The sequence below is a fragment of the Podarcis vaucheri genome (genome assembly GCF_965113315.1).
Source record: "Podarcis vaucheri genome assembly, chromosome: 8".
Classification (NCBI taxonomy): domain Eukaryota; kingdom Metazoa; phylum Chordata; class Lepidosauria; order Squamata; family Lacertidae; genus Podarcis; species Podarcis vaucheri.
In genome coordinates this window covers 73,417,799-73,437,058 of record NC_138766.1, presented here as the reverse complement: position 1 = coordinate 73,437,058, position 19,260 = coordinate 73,417,799, and the positions used below count along the sequence as shown (strand labels likewise).

The window sequence follows — 19,260 nt, the reverse complement described above, 5'->3', positions numbered from 1 at the left end:
TTTTCACACCCTTTCCTTCTGTACTGCAATCCTAGTGAAAAATCCCCAACATCCTGGCACAACCGGCCCTACTGTTAGGCAGAGTGAAGCAGCTGCCTCACACAGCAGACTGCAGAGAGCTGGGAGCAGCAGCAAGATGCTGGAGGGCAGAGCTGGGAGTGTCACATTACCTTGTGCCCCTTAAGTGAGCTCTGCTGCCCGCAAGGGTGGTGAAGGATACTGCCCGATTATCAGCGTCAAAGGAAGATTTCACTGCTTATCTGGTCAGGTTCTGGATAAGGAATTGCCACAGGGGTGTCAGTTCACTTCAGGCAGCAAAATGTCTTGGACTGGCCGTGCTCTCCTTGCCAACACTCAGCTGCTATTTATCCCATGAGGGGAACTGCTCTTGGTAGCAATAACCACTTCTCTGCCATAGCAAATAATAGCAGCTGTGTGTGTGATTTTGGTGGGACTCAGACACGGCATAAAGGTTTTGCCCTCTCCCCACATGCAGTTGCCCCAGTTCCTTATTAGGCTACCCACAAGTGCTTGTTGTTGTTGTTGTTTTTAGCAAAACATTGAATATGATCACACACTTTTGGTGATGCTGGTCTCTGCCTTTTGATGGTGCTGTATTCTCTCTTCAGTCCATCAGCTAAAACCTATTCGTTTACGGAAACAACGGTTTTAGCCATGGATCCTAAACAAACACAGCTCAACGCTTCCCGGAATGCACAGCATGCATGCAAAGTGAATCTAATACTCACTGAGTGGCCTCGGGTGAGTGACTCTCTCTCAGTCTCAGTTCCCATCTGCAAAAGCAAGAATAACGTTCTACCTCATGGGACAGTAAAGATGGATGCAAGAAGGAAGGAAAAGCAATTTGCACAGAGTTGCTATAGATCACAGGAAATGCAAATAATTATGAAATAATATAGTTCATAGAAATGTTCTTAACATGACCTTTAAAACGTAAGCGTAAAGCTTCAACAACATTCTTAACTGATTACTTCAAAAATACCAAAGTTCATATACATATGTGTGACACTTTTGTTATATGTTGTAATCTAATTTCAAACAAATAACATACCAGAGCTGCTCGGAAAATGACAATCCTATTTTGTTTTTTGCCTGCCCATTTCAGAGCTGTTCCATGCCTCCAAATGTTTTTATTTGCTTTCATTTTTATATTTTTACTGACACTCTTTAAGTAGCAGAGAGAGCAGCTCTGGACAACAGAGAATAGCTGCTGCCAAACACTAGCCTTTAAAATCTTGCCAGAGCTGAATTCTGCTGTAATCCACTCTTAATGTACCCCAAGCCACAATCTGTATCACATCCTTGTCTGTGACCCAGCAGTTCATCCAGAAAGCGTCTAGAAGAAGCCAAGTAAAAAGTGAAGATAGATTTTGGCTAAGCATAAAAGTCCCCATTCAATGGATGCAGAGTCTCACGGCTTTAAGTACATTATTTCTCTGGAAATGGTGCACAACACACAAGGCCAAATGCCAAGTTATATTTAGCAGATATTTTAAAAGACTGTTATGCTGCCCTTTAAGTATGTGCACTGCAAGGATAGTGACATCAGGCCCATTCAGATGCATAACCACACATTAGACCAATGAGTAGCCGCAGCCCTGCCATTGCACATGTTGACTACCTTCCCCCCATCCCTGGCACCTGTGCAAACGTCTGCAAGGAGGATGCTGTGCATGAAGGCATCCAAGTGATCTGGGAACCTGAGCAACCGAGGCTTCAGACTGCATGGCAGAATTTTACACAAGGCCCCCTTGCTGCAGATGCATGCGCGATATGTGCAGATGCAAGGGCAGAGCTAGTCACGGTCTGCAACATCGAGGACATGTGTGGCTACTTGGTGAGGCTTCATTCATGTTCTGGCTTTGCACACAGAATATACGACAGTTAGACTGCATGATACTCCATGCCGCACAAGACAAGAGGAATCACATGGCTGCTGTACTGATTCACGAAAGCAGCAAAGACACATACAACTGCAAAGGAGGACATTTGCACACACAGAACTGCAAAGGAAGATGTTCAGAGAATTTTGGGGAGAGCCTGGGAGGTGGAACTGGAGGCAAAAGGGTAGACTTAATCCAGATATTTGCTGCAGCCAAGCATCTTTTAGAGATGTCTGTGTTTCCCCCTTCCTGCCCTGCATCTACACTTGCCCTGTCCCTTGCCACCCATCTATGCATATGCATACTACAAAATCTGGCAGCAGGGCCCAGGTGCTTTACTCCTTGTGCCACAGGGACAGTTTACAGGGAGAGAGGTTGGCTGGCCTGAGCCTTGCTGTCCCTCAGTGTGTCCTGCCAGTGGCAGTCAGCCCAAGAGGAATCAGGTAGCCTGGAGAGCCATTAGGGATCCTTCCAGCCCTATCTATCTAAGAACTCTCAAAGCATCTATCTGGGCAACTTGTGGATACACAAAGGTGCCAAAGAAGCTTTAGCCTTGCCTTGGACCACAAACCCATCCTTAACCATCTGGCCTTCTTGATCCCAGTCACCTAATCTGGCATCTGATTCATCAACCTGTCTCCAGTGTCCTCTACCTCCAGCTTCTTGGAACCATGTTTACCAGGCTCAGAGCCCAACCACTGGCCTGTTTGGACCGTGCCTTTTGCCTTTCTCTGATTTGCTACTTTCCCCTGGCAGCTATTTTCAACTCTGGACTCCAGTTCTCCTTGTGAACTGGTGACTGACTGAACTGTCTTCTCACTTCCTCCATGTGCGAATTCATCTTCAGTAAACGAGAGAGAGAGAGAAAGAGGGAGATCTGGCTTAAAATGAACAAGTTCCACCTCCTCCATGACACATGTACACAAATCATGTAAGTTTAGGAAGCCAAATGCATTTGTTATCATCCTTCCCCAACAGTTATCTTGAATAAAGAATAAAGCAAAGTACAGCTCTTAACTCTAAAGGCAAAATAAATACCTCTTCACTGTGCCTGCCCAGAACCCCTGTGTGTTTAAATTCCTGGCTTCAGTGAGCCAAGTTCACTTGCACAAAGGAAGTTTGCCTCATTCAGATATGACTGAAAAAGCTTCATTCCATTAGCGCGGCTGCCTTTCTCATTCAAATCCCCCTCACAAGCCACTTCTGATAGTCAACACACATTCTCCATAACAGCTATTTCATGTCAAAGCAGAAAGATCAACATCAAGCGGCATGAGCTTTGAAGCATCTCCCCCACCCCTGATTCATTTAGAGATTGCGAATTATAACACATTCATGTCTTATCAGATTGCTCTGCAATAAGTCCTGATTGTTAGCAATTTCAATGGATCCTTGAATGCAGGGACTTCAGCTACTGTGTTGGTTCTCAGTACCAGTTCCTTAGCACCTTACAAGATTAATGCAACACTGATCGTGACAATGTGCCTTTTTAGAGAGCTTTTTACAGTATGCTGAAAATATTTTGTTAGAGGCAGTGTGCCTCTTAATAGCATCTGTTTGTGCAGGTTGGCAGAATGCTGTTGTGCTCATGTCCATCTTACAGGCTTCCTTCAAGCATCTGGTTGGCTCTTGTGAGAACAGGCACTGGACCGGATGGGTCATTGGCCTGGCCCAGTAGTTTGTCTTATGTTCTTATTGTGAGAGAACCCGATGATAAATCTGTGGTCTATCTAGCCTCGTAATCACCCTATTTCTGGAGCTGGATCACCATTCTTCATGTGATGAAGGTGAGGAGGACTCCCAAGGCAAGTTAAACATATTTCATCTGACAATCTCTTATGTATATTGAGCTGTGTAAAATTTGGCCGTCTTTTGATTAGTGAAGTAGCTGAGTTTCCATCTGGAATATCACAGATATCTGCTTTTTCCACCAAAGCTTTATAAGCCTAAAAATACTGGGCTGGGGGGGGGCGGACTTACTCAGGGCTTAGATTTTACTAGGCTATCCAAGATAATAATAAATGAAAATGCAGAAGGGAATGTTTCAAGGCGAGGGAGTCAACCTTTCTTAGCAAGCAGGGAACAATTTGTCTGTATTTCTGATGGCAGCTCTGTCAATATATATATCCCTAGAATTATCACTCTGCTCATTTTAGGAGCGGACTTCTTACCCATCAGCATCTCTAGCAAAGGACAGTAATATATAAAGCACAATCTTTAATCCTATATTTTATTGAAAAGCTGTCCAACAAAGAAAATTTAACGCTTGCCATCTTCTCTCAAATCTCACCGGAGGCTCCAACCAGGAGTAATTTGTGTTCTGCCCCAAGGAGGTTCTTAACTCATTACGTAAGCCTTCCCAACACTGCACAGGAAATTGCTATTACTATCCGTAAGTTTTTTTTAGAAGGCAATCGTTTTGGTCCTACTGTAGCTGCCATGGCCCAAACCTCAAGCTCAGAGTCAGAAGACGACGACAGCCTGGCTGGATCTAAGGCTGCTATGACACTGGCTGTAGTGGTGGGTCAGGCTCCCAAAACTGCGAGGCCACCAAACCAAAGCCCACCAAACCCAGGACCCCATGAGAAACTTACCTTGAGCTTGAGGAGCCAAGTGGCTCCTTCACTACCATGCCTGCCAAACAGCATGCCTGGCAGGAGACCCCAAAATAGAGAAAGAAAGCCCCTGTGCCCAGGCCAGGCTTCTGGCCCTCTTAAAGTCTTCTTTAAGCAAGGGGTTGGGACTTAAGACAGGTAGGCTGAACAGCTGAACAGCCTTCAACAACCTCAGGCGATCCAGATGTTGTTAGACTACAATTCCCATTGTCCCTACTGGCTGGGGTTTATGGGAGTTAAGAGTTCAACAAGGTGTGGAAGGAATGGGGAAGGCTGGGCAGGGGACAGGTTCCTAAGGGCCTCAATCTATTTTTGTTGGAGCAATTTGCTCAGACAGAGCTATCCATGGTGTTTGCCTTGCTCCATTACACTCTCCTTATTGGGACCAGCACAAGGCACCAGGCACAGAAAGAATATGAAGCATCAAAAACAGAATTCACTGAACATACCGACGGCATATTCAATTTCATTTTAAGTACTGCTTTGCACCCTTTTGCTTACTTCTCCCATTTATATTCTTCAAAGGAATGTATAGAAGCTTCTCTTATCCTTTGACATAGGTCAGCCAGAGAAAGAATGAGTGCTTCAAGGCAGCCAATAAATTTTACGGCTGGATGCGGATTTGAACCCAGGTGTCCTAAATATTACACTTCACTGGTTAACTGGCAATACTAGTCTGTGCGCACTGGACTACAGCTAGAAATTTTATTTTCTGCTGACTCTGTTAAGTTCTTTTACCATAATATCCTAGAACCTGATACAGATTATAGAATTTGCTTCTGATCTGTATTGTACTGTGCTCTAGGCTTGCCAAATAACTCAGGCTAAAAGTTTGAATAACAACACCACCACCACATGGGAGAACTGCTTAGTCATAGCTGTAATATTTCATTCATTAATTGTCAAGAGCAATAGGCAGATAGATATATAAAGCTCTCTAATAGAAATGAAGACTTAGCTGAATGTAACCGATACACCCTATGTGTGAGAGCAACAGGACAGATCTTGTTACCTTTCTGTAATAATAGCTTTACCATACTTCCTGTTTACATAACTTATGTGAAGGCACCTCTAAAGTCTTCCACTCAATATTGTACTGCAACATCCAGCTCTTAACAGGGCCAAAATTACAGTTTAACATCTGAAGGAAAGATCTGAAAAGCTGCCCCAATTCCCCCCTCCCCAAAAGATCCACACCACCAAAAGAAGGATTCTGTGGATTGTCAAGTTTTTTGGGGGGTAGATAATTTCTTATCTGAGCTGGTGTTTTGGTGCCAATGATGGGCAGGGAAGAAAGTACATTTAGTACTGTCATACTCTACCTCAATATGCTTAACTCATATGAAGATCCACTCAAAACACAGGGAAAGGCATGATGGCAGAGAGTTGGTAAAATCAGGAATATATAAAGCAAGTGGAAGAGAGAGAAAGTATGTCTCCCTTTCTCAAAATATGAGAACTCCAAGCTAAGGCCTACTTCCAAACAGCCAGCACTAGCCAAAAACCAAAGGGGGCAGGTAAGCCCTGGAACTGCAAAGGTGAGTAAAGGAAGCTATACTGCTTCCTCTTTTGTGCCCCATGGCAGGAGCTTTGCTCCTCCCACTCTCAAGATATTAGAAATTGGGTGTTACCTAATGATTGGTGGTACGTTGAGGACATCATCGGAGGAGTGTTTCCAGCTACCCCACCCCTTCCTTTTGGAAGGCTTGCAAGCTGCTGCAGGAGACAGGCTGTGAGCAACAGCACGGGAAATGTTTCTCAGACCTAGATGTTTCCCTGTTATTTCTCTAGCACCAGGAGTTGTAAAGTTGTTAATGTAATGTTTTTATATTTATAGCACTGAATTTTATTTTATTTTTTGTAATTATATTTGCTATTGTGTTGTTTTGCTGTGTTATTACGAAATTTTTTTTGCACTGCTTGGTTTTTGAAATGCATCCCTGTTTTCTTTGTTGTAAGCCACTTTGAGCATGATTTTGTGTGTGTGTGTGTGTGTGTGTGTAAAGTGGCATACAACTAAAATTATAAATGAGTGAATGGCAAGCAAGAAGAAATGTATGAATAACCAGAGAAGAGTGGTGATGGGCTCCAGTTTAGACAACTTAAATAAAAAGATTAGACCTAGGCAAGATTAGATCTAGGTAGATTAAGGGTTATACTGTGGAATTCTAGAAGCTGGAGAAAATCAGGGAATGGATATCACTTTCACATTTTCCACATATTTCTCCAGTGGACTGCTTTGATTTGCCTTGCCCCTTACAGAATCGGCTGCAGTAGCTTTTCTCACAAGGCTGATGTTTTCATTCCTGCGTGAAAGCATCTGAAAGGTGCATCTGGCTTATGGAATATGTTTCTGGAAACAAAAATGTGCAATTGCATTATCTTGATCTGATTCTGCAAAGAAATTCTTCTATTCTTATGGGGCTGGTAGAATCTAAAAAGAAGGTGCATATACATGTTTGCTTTGGAACCCTTGCTTTCTCCTGGCTGCTAAATCCTTTTCTGGGACTTTATATTTGGGCAGGATTTCATCGTGTCAATCTTACCACACTGTCCCCTTAAAATGCTTTGATAGCTTATGCAATTTTCTAATTATCTGGTCATTCATATTTGTATCCTGTTTAAACTTTGTTCCCAAAACTTGTGCAATTACGGAGTTGAGAATCACTTTTGAGGTATGAGTGACTAATCTTTTGGCAGGGATGTGGGAGGATTAATGGCTTTATGGCAAAACAACATTACTAGCAGCAGACCCATCTGCCTGCAAAGAAACAGCAAAGAGGAAATGCAATTTTCCCATGGCAGGTCAAACTCATTTAACAATGTGCAGCAGCTGTTAAAAAGGACACAGAAACTTTAGACCATACGATTACTAAGGGGGGGGGATCATCTAACTCACCCAGGAGAGTACCTCTGTCTTAAATTTTATTATACTTTTGCCATCTCATCATAATAGTCCACCCAGAAGAGCTACAGCAGAATGTCTCACCACATCCTTTGTCACCTATCCTAAATTCAGTGTAGTCAATGCAGAACCTAGCAAGTGAATGTTGCCATTATACCACACAAAAAGTAATTTCCCCCCAGGAATTACAGCAATTATTATTGACCAAGTACTTATTTTGACATTAAGAGCTCATTTAAGAGCATGCATGTTTGTCAGAGGCCAAAGGGATTACTTTTGGTGTTGTAAATTATGCTGCTGTCTCATGTATTTATTTGTTTATTAAGGTACCTATCTACCACCAATCCATACAGTGTACAGCAATATATACAATAAGATATGACCTACCATAAAAGCAGTACATACCTTTCATTCTGTACAGTGCCACACATACCTCATACACAACATTAGTAGTACAATTCAAGAATTCTCTTTGTTTTAAATGACAGAAGAGAATGCACTTCACTCTTTCCTCACAGTATTCTAGCTTTAAATTTGTTGGTAATTTTTTAAAAAGTTTTTTGTGGTATTAAAGTAGAAAGTTTCATAACAAAACTCATCTAGGTTTGACAGTTAGTCACTAGCCATGTTGAGGTGGCATGACTTTTGATTCTGTTTCATGGCTTTTTCCTCCCCTGCACCTACTCAATCTCTTTTTATTCCACAAACACTAATTTCAGCACCAAGGACACTTCCACGCTGCCTGTATACTATTTCAAACCAATCACTTTAGGTTGAAGTAATTGTTTTGCATCTGAAGGCAGCCCTGAATTTAATGTTTGACGTTTGTTGTGCTTTTATTATGTTGTAAGCCACCTAAAGTGGCTGGGGCAACGCAGTCAGATGGGCAGAGTATAAATAATAAAAAACTACAACAACTACTACTACTACTATTTATTATTATTATTATTATTATTATTATTATTATTATTATTATTATTATTATTATATTACTTGCCATCTAAGACAGCATTAGACTTCTTTATTTTTAAAGAATTCAAAATTCACTGGAAACCAATACAGAAAGATTAATGCAACTTCCAAAGCCACCATTTTCCATTTTCCTAATAAAGATCCTAAGTTGCTAATTACTTCAGCTATTGTGGCAGCGAACATCTGCTTGCACACTTTTATCTTCCTAGGGCCTAATGAGATTAAAAAAGCTGATGCATTTTTGAAGCAGGGATTGTTTGTGGCTTACAAGCTGTCCTGTCAATTATTTCTTTCAGCAAAAGTGGTGAATTAAACTAAAACTAGAGGCTTGGATCTTTAAAGCCTAGCATGACCTTCATGACTGCCTCCTTGTATAATCCAACATCAGGTGAGGATGAGTGAGCAGCCTTTACGGCCTGTGCCTATTTTTTGTGGCAAGTTTGGGTGGTAGTGCCTAGGAACCAAGCTGCTTTTTCAACTGCCCTAAGTTTGTGGAGCATCATTCCTAAAAAGGAATGCTATCTTCTTGATAGTTTAGAAAGAATTGTAAAGCACACCACTTGCATCAGGCATTCGCTTATCACAATTGTCATTTGTCTTCCATTGTTATATTGTCTAATATTAGATGGTCGGCTTGTAAATTGTGTTTTTGCTATGATACCTTCTCTTGAAGCTTTTTTGGAAATGTGGTATATTAATATTCTAAGTAATAAATATAAATACAGACTTCCTCAGTGCCTTATCCTGATAGACTAGCTCATTGGCTTGATTACCCTTTGAACAGAACTGGGGTGAGGAACCTTTGGCCCTCCAAATGTTGCTAACTAAAACTCCCAACAGCCCCAGCAAGAATTATTGATGCTCGGGGATGATGTGAGTTGTAGTTCAACAATATCTGGGGGGACAAAAGTTTCCCCATGCCTGATCAACAGAAGCAGAAGCAGAAGCAGAAGCAGAAGAAGAAGAAGAAGAAGAAGTTGTTGTTTTGATCAACTTCTACACAATTATTTCAAGGCAATACAAAATTTTAAAAAACCTGCAAAATCCCCAGTTACATGTGCACACACAAGAACTACAGCAACTAAATTTAAAACAAAACTAAAATAATACAAAATAGACACTCATGGCAAAGACTCATTAATCCATCTGATAAAGCTTATTAGAACAAAAATGTTTTCAGTTGTCTCTAGAAAGTGGGTGCCTGCCATATCTTTAAAGGAAGGCTATTCCACAAACCAGGAGCAGATGTAGAGATATAATGTGGTGCTGCCCCCGGAGACTTTCTGAAGGCTTCAGGAGAGAAGCAACAAAACACTCCACATTCTTACAGGACCCGATAGCTAGTATATATAACCATTTTGCTCCCTTCTTTCCACTCCCAAATATGCGCAAGAAACAGCAGGAAAGCAATTCCTGCATATTAGCTATGGAAAATACCCATTTATAGAGTAAGTATTTTTTTTTTCAAGCTGGCAATATTTTCATAAAGAGATATTCTTTATCTGAAATTCATCTGGGTGTTATCAAGAAATCATTCTTCAGTACATCTGGAGCAGAGTTAAATTTTCTTTCCTGGGAGCCTTTGATTACCTCTCTGCATGCAGCGACGCGTGCTTAATTAAAACTTTAATGGAAAGTGCCATTAAAAATAGACACACAACGCATACCAAATTGTACTTAAGACTCCCCACCAGAAAATCGACAGAGGCGTATCTCCCTGGAACTGAAATGGCAACAGCGTTTAACTTGAAGTACCCTCAAATTGTGAGATTTATAGCCATGTTACATATAAATATTGTACTGCCATAAAAAGGCGACATATGGCAAGAGCCATTTGTTAGCATTTCATGGTGTCTGATAAAAGCACCATACCCATTTTGCACTGTAGGCTAAATAACTGACAGTACCATTCTAACGATGTCCAAATGGGATTTCTTCACATGGTTGGATTAACACATTTTTAAAATGCTTATGCTGTTGATAATAAAGTTTCGTAGAAAGAATAGGATTGCCATAGATCTTTTATTTTACCTGTTGGCAACGGCATTCCTAGCAAGTAAATCTGAACAAAAATGCACCTATAGCTACAGATATTTCTACTGCATACTCAATAAGATTGTATGGGAATTTTTTTTTGTTAATGAAAACCAATGTTTTCATACATTAATCTTTTACGATTACAGATTTTGACAATAAATTTGTAAACAGGTAGATAGCAAGCTGTGGGGTTCAAGCAAAACTGAAAAGTATGCATTAACTTGGCAAAAAAAAACCCCTTGCATTTTACCTGAGAAAAATTAACTGAGGTGGTCTGGGAAAGATTTTGAAATTGCCAGGTCACATGACTGAGCTGAACAGGCTTATGATCCAGGCTAAGGCCCTCCTCTCTGGTTATGTTTCCACCATGTCCCTTGCACATCACTTTTTTAGAGCTTATTCCAGTTTAAGATCCACTGGGCTCAGCTCATCCAGCTGGCTACCTGCTGAGACGGGATAGGGTTGTCAGGGGGGGAAATGCTGGCATATCTCTGCCTATGTTGAGGATGAGGAAGTTAAGACACCGTTGCGCAGCTGTGCTGGGGTCTCCCGGCTCAGCCGGAGATCTGCTGGATCCTAGCTCACTCAGCCTGTCAGATCTTGCTCTGGGTTGTTCCCTTAGTTACCGATGTCAACATCTCTAGGCAACATACAACAAAGGAGTTAAAAGAAGCAAGGTGTTTTACTATTAATAAGGTGTTGTATTATTGGGATATCTTACTGATTAATAGTAAAACACCTTCTGTTCTGTTCTGAACTGAGGAGATTTCACCCCTCCCATACCCAAGAATCTCCTGACCATCTCCTGATGATCTCTGCTGACTCCACAGAGAAGAGGAGGCGTGTCCTGCCTATTTACTTATTCTGCCCAGCAACATATCTGTGTGTGTGAGAGAGAGTCAGTTAGTCAGTGTATCGGAGAGAGTGAGAGTGTTAGAGATTCTAGAGATTAGATTGCTGCTAAGAGCAGCTGCAGACTCTCAGTGTAGCATTGCTTTATGCTTAGAATATTCAGCTCTGTATATAGTTTTGTATCATAGTTGTAGTTATAGAATAAAAGGAAGATATTTTACAGAGCTGCTCTCCGAGTGGTTTATACTCTGCAAGACTCTGCAAAACTCTGCTGCGCAACGACTGAATTATTGAGACAGTGAATCCGGTGCTCTCAGCTCTAAGCTGTGAGCCCACAGCACTGTGACCTGTTCCTGCGGGAAGGAGGTCTCTGGCGGTGCTACCCAGCTCGCCCAGCCCAGTCGGGGTTGAGGTGCAAGAGTCCAGTTGGTGCACTGGAACAACTTTTAAATGTACAGGAGCTTTTTACATTTGGACACCACATTTATTCAAAACAATTATTGCAGAACACAATAATTTTTTTATAAATTGATTCCTTTCTTGCTCTGCTTTTTGAAAGGCTTTTGACATCAGTTCTCTGTTCATTTTGGTTCTACCTGTTTGTTTTCTTACTTTAACAAAATTAACAAATGTCATATGAAATAGCTACTCAAGAACCAGACCCCAATTTCTGTACTGTCTCTTCTATTCTGGTGGAGCCTGGCTTAAAATATATACATATAGTGGGCTTGCAACTAAATCACATGCAATCTTCCACTCCTCCCATAACCACAAAAAGATTCTCTACAATATACTGTATGAAATCTGTGAGGCTGACTTTATCGGCATGTGCTCTGTTGGTTTTGTAAAATAAATTCCGTGTAAAACACATTTATACTTTGAGATTCTGTCCTGCTTAAAGCATGCCTTATTGAATAAGTAAACAATGCAACCTGATTTCTGCATCCTGGGGCAAGTTGGTAGCAGAATGACAGGCGATAACATCTCAATAGAACTGACATGCAAGATTCCTTGCATTTTATTTCACCCATCTACTTGCAAGTCTGAGTTTGTGATTGTAAAGAGAGTGGTCTACGTGTTCACAGCAGCAAATGTCAAGAGGCAATCCTTGGCATTCAAACGTTAATCCCTGGAACAGAGTTGGATGTCCTGACTTCTGCCCCAAAACATGACAGCAGGTGCTCTTACTTGTATGTAAGTAAGCAATCTTTACTAAAGCAGAGTAATGGTACAGACTCAGAAGGGAGAAAGGAGCTAATCCACTCTCCAGAGTGGTGCATGCTCTGGTTATCTCCTGCTTGGACTACTGCAATGTGCTCTACGTGGGGCTACCTTTGAAGGTGACCCGGAAACTACAATTAATCCAGAATGCGGCAGCTAGACTGGTGACTGGGAATAGCCACTGAGACCATATAACACTGGTCCTGAAAGACCTACATTGGCTCCCAGTATGTTTCCGAGCACAATTAAGTATTGGTGCTGACCTTTTAACACCCTAAATGGCCTTGGCCCAGTATACCTAAAGGAGCGTCTCCACCCCCATCATTCAACCCGGACACTGAGGTCCAGCGCCGAGGGCCCTCTGGTGGTTCCCCCACTGCAAGAAATGAGGTTACAGAGAACCAGGCAGAGGGCTTTCTTGGTAGTGGCGCCCATCCTGTGGAACACCCTCCCATCAGATGTCAAGGAAATAAACAACTATCAGACTTCTGGAGGCCATCTGAAGGCAGCCCTGTTTAGGGAGGTTTTAATGTCTGATGTTTTATTGTGCTTTTAATTCTGTTGGGAGCCACCCAGAGGAGCCAGATGAGAGGAGTATAAATAACAATCATCATCATCATCATCATCATCATCATCATCCAACCTTGGAGCTTTCATAAGGCAAAAGGTTAGCAAGGATGAGCATTGGCTCGGTTCATGAGCCCAGTGACAAAAAATTCAAGGCTGCATGGGGGCTGAGAAGTTGCTGAAACAAGTTTCCACACCCGCCTGGCAAGCTTTAAAGGTGAGGCAGGGTGCAGCCCTTACTTATGTGAATATTCCTGTAGGACCGTCTCACCTGCAAGCTGACACTAAATGTAGATAGAAGCATTACCTTGTCCTGGGAGAGAGTGCTGAACCTGTCTCCCTCTCTCAGCTCTGTTTGGCCACCCCAGGCTGTGCTTGGAAGCCTTCCCAAGACTCTGGCAGGGCCCTCATCCACACAGAAGAGGGGGGAGCAACTGGGACACCTGCCCCAACCTTGGAGCCAGTTGTGCTCCATGTGTTCCAGCCCCACATTTCCATCCCTTCTCATCTCTGTCCAGAGTCTGCCATCCTGTGCCTGAGCCCAAAAGCACCAAGGGATTCATGACATCTGCACTGAACAGCAGAACTAGCCTCCCTCTTGTCACTGTCGGACAATCTTTAAATAAAAACCAATGTTTAAACAGTTGGTGCTTGCACTTGCAAAAGAACACAGCATGTCAATGATCTGCAAGAGACCATCCTAGACAAGAAGCCATTCTATAGATAAATGTGTGAATTAACATTTACCAAAAAAAACCCCAAAACAGCCTGTCTGTTGCAATCATCACATATACTTGCCACCCACAATAGACCAACTGAAGCGCAAGCCCTGTTGCTCACATGTTATAATATCATTCAATTTGTGTGCCAAAAAAGTAAGAAAATACCACTAAGTTCCATGCACAAGATACGGGAATAAAACGAAAAACATTCTGCTTTAATCAGCTATTGCACTGCCAGTTCATTCCAGAAATAGATTTCAGCAATATATAACAAGAAAACACAGAAAGAAACAGAAGATGCAAAACTTTAGAGAGAGAAATAATTGAGCCAGTTATAGTATATCATAAATAAGTAATCTAGACCTGCGTTAAATATAGGCATCCAGTGAATAACCATGACTAATTTAGGTCTATTAATTTCATTGGGTCTACTCTAAATAAAATTAGTTGTCAACAAGCCTTCATTTCTAGGTCACTTTTGAATGCAGCTACTTTTCATTCCTAAATACCTCTTTCCACTTCTATGAATCTTTTTAAAGAAATTGTGAAGGTGATGGCAATAGCTTCCTATTCAAACCCAAGCTAAAGAAATCTCAGCCAAATAATCCCTGACAGATGGCTATCCAAAAGTCTGTATAAAACTTTAAGTGAAGGAGAGTTTACCACCTTCTGAGATAGTCCACTCCACTGATGAGCAGTTCTTACTGTCAGAAAGCTATTCCTGATGTTTCACCAGAATCTCCCTTCTTGTAATTTGAATCCACTGGTTCACATCCGACCCTCCAAAGCAGCAGAAAGCAAGTTTGCTCCATCGTGCATGGAATTTGCCACTTCTGCACAGCAAAAGAAATTAGAAACAACCCAACATGGAAAGCATCCTAAACATATAATAACGGACAGGAAGTAGGACAATGCTGCAACAAAACACGAGAAAATAGTTACCTGCTATTCTTATCGTGTTAATTGCCTTTCAAGAGGTGGGAAATTCCAATCGAGGGGGGGAAACATGAACTGGAAGCAAAAGGTGGGACTAGGATAAAAAAAAGTCATGCAGAGTACAAGGCAGCCAGAGTTTGACAGAGGACCACAAATAAAGCACGATTCAGTCTCATTCATCTCAATGAGACAAATTTAAGCATGCAATCCTCAGTTTATAGGAATCACACACTGCACCCCAAATCAGACTGCTGAAAATCTTGATCTCCAGTTTCTTTATTTTAGTTTCAATTAAATGTAGTAAAGTCACATCCAAGAGCAGGAAGCTACGGTTACCAGTGTGGAGAAATCTAGGATATAAAAGCAGGGTTTGAAGCTAGTTTAAGTCCCTGACTTGTTCTTATTCTGGTATGCATTGTTTCTTTGCGTGGGAAACTATGGTCCATTGAAGATGTGTTGAACCAAAGGTGGACTGTTCCAGAAGCTCTGCTAATGCCATCTTGGTAGTCAAACCAACCCCACAATTTATTGGTATTTGTTGTAGCAATGGGTTCATATATGTTCAGATTCACTTTCTTTAATAATAATTAATAATAATACATTTATCATTTATACCCTGACCATCCGGTCACTCTATTAGCTTTGAGATAAGGTAATTGGCTTGCTTTGATGTTATCCTTATCTGTGGGCTTGGCGCGCTGGGGTGCGAGCCCAGAAAGGAGAGCTATCTGTAAGACTTGGGTATTCGCCACCTATGCTCTTATCTGGGCAGGTGAAGTGATGGGAAGTCCTAGAAAAAGTGACATATGTTGTGCTGTGTATAAAGAATGTAAGCCTGTTTGCCTGAACATGGACAAGCCATCTCCTTGCTGCAGTGCCCATCCCACAAAGGCTAGGAGAACTGGCAGGCTGATTTGCTGTAAGTCTACACTTTTCTTTAAAAAAGCACCAGAACTGATTGCTCTGGTGTTTTTTGACATCCACTCCCACAAGCCCTCCTGTGGGCCTGTGAACTTCCTGGGTTAATCACTAAGAAAGGAGGGAAGAGGTGATGGTGGACGGACAGAATGGTCATAAGGTTTATACATATATTAGCTTATTAAGTCAAGATTCTGAACATGGGCCATTTAAACCTGTCCTAAAGCTATGAGTTTAACAAAGAAACAAAGCTAAAAAAATAGGCGCATTTTGTTACAGCTCGTTTGCATGTATTTGTTATATATAACCAGCTATTTTCCTTGATTATGACCTCAAAGTATGACAAAGTTATTCTCAAAGTTTCTCAGGTCTCAGCAGGCAGAGATGATTCACTAAATGCAAACCTGTGGTCAGCAGGTACTACGCTTCATACCACAGTGTTTTGCCCGCCAACCCAGCCAGTAGGGAACAAGTTTTATGCTTGAAAATGGGATTGTGATGAGATACGCAGAGTCTGTTCACATTGTAAATGCCACTATGATATTAGAACACTTTCAGATTTCCTGTGAGAGCAGACCCAAACTTTTAATTCTCTTTATAGAGCAATTTAATTTTGCTCTACTTAAAATGGCATTTTCCATCAAGAGCGCCCGGGAAAGATGGTCTACTAGGGCAACCTTAAGTCTGTCCTCAGCCTCAGGTCACCTCCCACCTGTCTGCCTTCTTACAGCCTGTCCAAGGGATGGCACTGGCTGCCAACAACAAGGGGAAGTCCTTATGAGGCTTGGAAGAAAATGGCACACATTGATGAGAGGCCTTGGGCTCTGAGCATTATTTCCTGCCAGGGACCATGGGCTCTATGGTCAAGTGCCACAATCAGAGTGGAGGAGAGTTGGCAGCAGAGCCTCTCTCCTCGGCTGGGCGGAACACATGCAGGAGCTGTCAAGGCAACTTCCTGGCACCAAACCGCAGTTCCACTGTGTGCTGGGCCCAGGGGTTAACCCAAGCCACGCGGTCCAGGTCCGGTCCGGAATCCAAGGATTCCGCAAGGAGTCAGTCCAACAGGGCCAAGGCAGGTAACCGGGCTCAGGCAGGTTCCAACAAGCAGCAATGTTGCTCCCGCAACCTGGGGTGGGGTCTGACAGCCTTTTATCTCTGATGGGGTAATGGCTGGTCCTGACTCACCTCCCTGACTCACCCGAAGGCGAGCACTCCTCCCGCGAGTACTCAGGTCTCTCCTTCTCTCAGACCTTGGGAGATGTCGGTGGGTTATTAGACCCAGAGGCCGCCTCAGCCTCTCCTGACCCAACTGGTAGTGGAGCAGCTGTACGTGATTGCCCAGCTGAAGGCAATGAGGTAATCCCTGCATCTGGAGCCAGGGCAGGCTCAGGCCCCTGACTCGGCTCACCTGGTGCTTGTTGCAGGGGAACCTGTGCAGACTGGGGCTCTTCAGAATCAGGCCCCAGACTCGGTTCAGATGTCGTCTGAGGCAGAGGATCTGGTGCGGATCTGGTGCGGACTCCTGCAGCTCCGAGTCCAAGCCCGGGTCCCAGGCCATCACACACTGCAACTCTGCTCCCAGGTCAGGTCTGACCTGGGGAAGGAGTGAAGAGTCAGCGGCAGAGAACTGCCACTGCTCTGCTGGGCTGCAGTGAGCTGCAGCAGGCTCCCTCCATGCCCTGCCCTCCGAGGAGACGCGCCCTGCATGCCCGCCCCAGACAGCAGGCGCATATGCTCTGCCAATGGTGCTAGGTGTACATATGCTACTGCAGAGAGGCTCTCCCAGCTGGTCACCTGCCTGTTGCGTATTAACTTTCCCCCTAAGGGAAGGGAGAGAACCAGCAGAGAGGAGGAAGAGCAGAAAAGGAAAGAGGGGCTTTGATTTCTCAAGGCCTGCAGCTGATCACTTAAAAAACTGTCAAGAGCTTTTTGAGTGTTGGACTTTAACTCTTAAGCAGCCCTGTTCATTCCGGCAACTAAGCAAGTGGGCGCTCTTTCACCCCCCCAAAAAAAAAATTAAAGGCAAACAACAACAATTGTAATGCAGTCCTTGTATGCATGTTCATATGCTCCACATCAAGGTCTCCTGAAAAAATGCATTCGTTGTATATTGTCTGGATGGATTAAAAAAGACAGAGGAAGGTGAGAAACAACAGCTACTCACCTTTTAGTGCTAAACATAATGCCAGGTGTTTTGCTTCACATTTATGAGGAATCTGCGGTCAAACCTGTCTTGTTCTTGGTGGCCTGGTTGGGAGAGAAAAACATGAAAATTTCAGGTTAAGCAGATAAGCTGGCATTACCTACCACCTTGAATAAATATTTTCCAGTAAACATGGTTTACACAACCTTGGGGAGTAAGGTCACACTGCCCACCAGGCATTTCTACAAAAACATGCAAAATGTTTCCAGCCATATAAACTGTTGGAGCATAAGGTTAAGGAGAATAAAATGGTGATGTGGATAAATGAGGTTGAAGATACAGTGGTACCTCGGGTTACGTACTTAATTCGTTCCGGAGGTCTATTCTTAACCTGAAACTGTTCTTAACCTGAAGCACCACTTTAGCTAATGGGGATTCCTGCTGCTGCCATGCCACCGGAGCACAATTTCTGTTCTCATCCTGAAGCAAAGTTCTTAACCCGAGGTAATATTTCTGGGTTAGCGGAGTCTGTAACCTGAAGCATATGTAACCTGAAGCGTATGTAACCCAAGGTACCACTGTAATAAGGTAAACAGTGAGTGCCAAAAATTTTATCCAATGGATTCCCAAAAAATTAACACCCATTAACGTAAAAACAAGGTTTCTAGTGTTAGCCAGGCCATACATGCCTATTCAATCACTTCAATCTGTGGAGCTTGGATTTCTACAAGTGCCACCCAATGTTCCACATTTCCAAGTAGTTATTCCTTTAGTTAGGCGACACCTGAGACTTCCAGGTTGGTGCCTCCGGCAATGGCGGATTTCCTCTGACCGGGAGGAATCTGCTCCGTGGAAATTTGGGTCTGGCCGCCACGGCGAAGGCGGAGACCCGTAAAAATCACAGGCGGGAGAAGCCTGTGAACGTGGGATTCGGCGGGGACCTTTTGCGCCTCCCCTACTCGCGGGGAAACCCGGTTTCGGGGATCCGGAGCGACGTGGGGCGAGCCCGGTGCTTCAAACCGTCTGCTTCTTCCACGGAGCAAAGCCGCATAGCTGTTGCCGGAGAGCATTGACTTTTTCCTGTGGACAATTTGACTCCAAAGTAATTACCCGTGAGTAGAGCTGAGACGGGAGAATCAGATTTTAAACGTTTAATTTGGCATCGAAACGGGGAGGTTCAAAACAGGAAGACCGCCTTCCCTATTTGGAAACAGACTGAGGCAAGGAGGCTGTAGGCTGAAGTCTTGGAAAGCCTTTTGTAAAAGTCTAAATTTCCATCGGTAAAGAGCATAACCCCCCCCCCTTGGAGGCAGGAGAAGAGGGGGGGAGTTGTGGACTGAGTATGCCTGCAGGAGAGAGTGAAGGGAGTTAAAATACCGCCGCTCTGACCTTGGAAACGGGCTGCCAGTAGGACTGACGTTTTGGAATGTTCATTGCCAGCACTTAGAACGTTCCTTGACAGCTAGCA

General features: G+C 43.2%; 1 protein-coding gene across 3 annotated transcripts in view; it reads right to left on the bottom strand.

Moving 5' to 3' along the window:
* OXR1 (oxidation resistance 1) overlaps window positions 1-17,896 on the bottom strand; it is a 189,228-nt gene extending 171,332 nt beyond the window's left edge. For 2 of the 3 annotated variants that reach the window (XM_082235550.1, XM_082235555.1), the window contains exons 1-2: window positions 17,814-17,896; window positions 750-794 (exon numbers count right to left, since the gene is read on the bottom strand). In XM_082235550.1, coding sequence (XP_082091676.1) covers window positions 750-794; window positions 17,814-17,830 — 62 coding nt within the window. In that variant the 5' untranslated portion in view covers window positions 17,831-17,896. The remainder of the gene's footprint in view (window positions 1-749; window positions 795-17,813) is intronic. The other variant, XM_082235551.1, reaches the window with a different exon arrangement.
* Window positions 17,897-19,260: the final 1,364 nt, after the last annotated feature.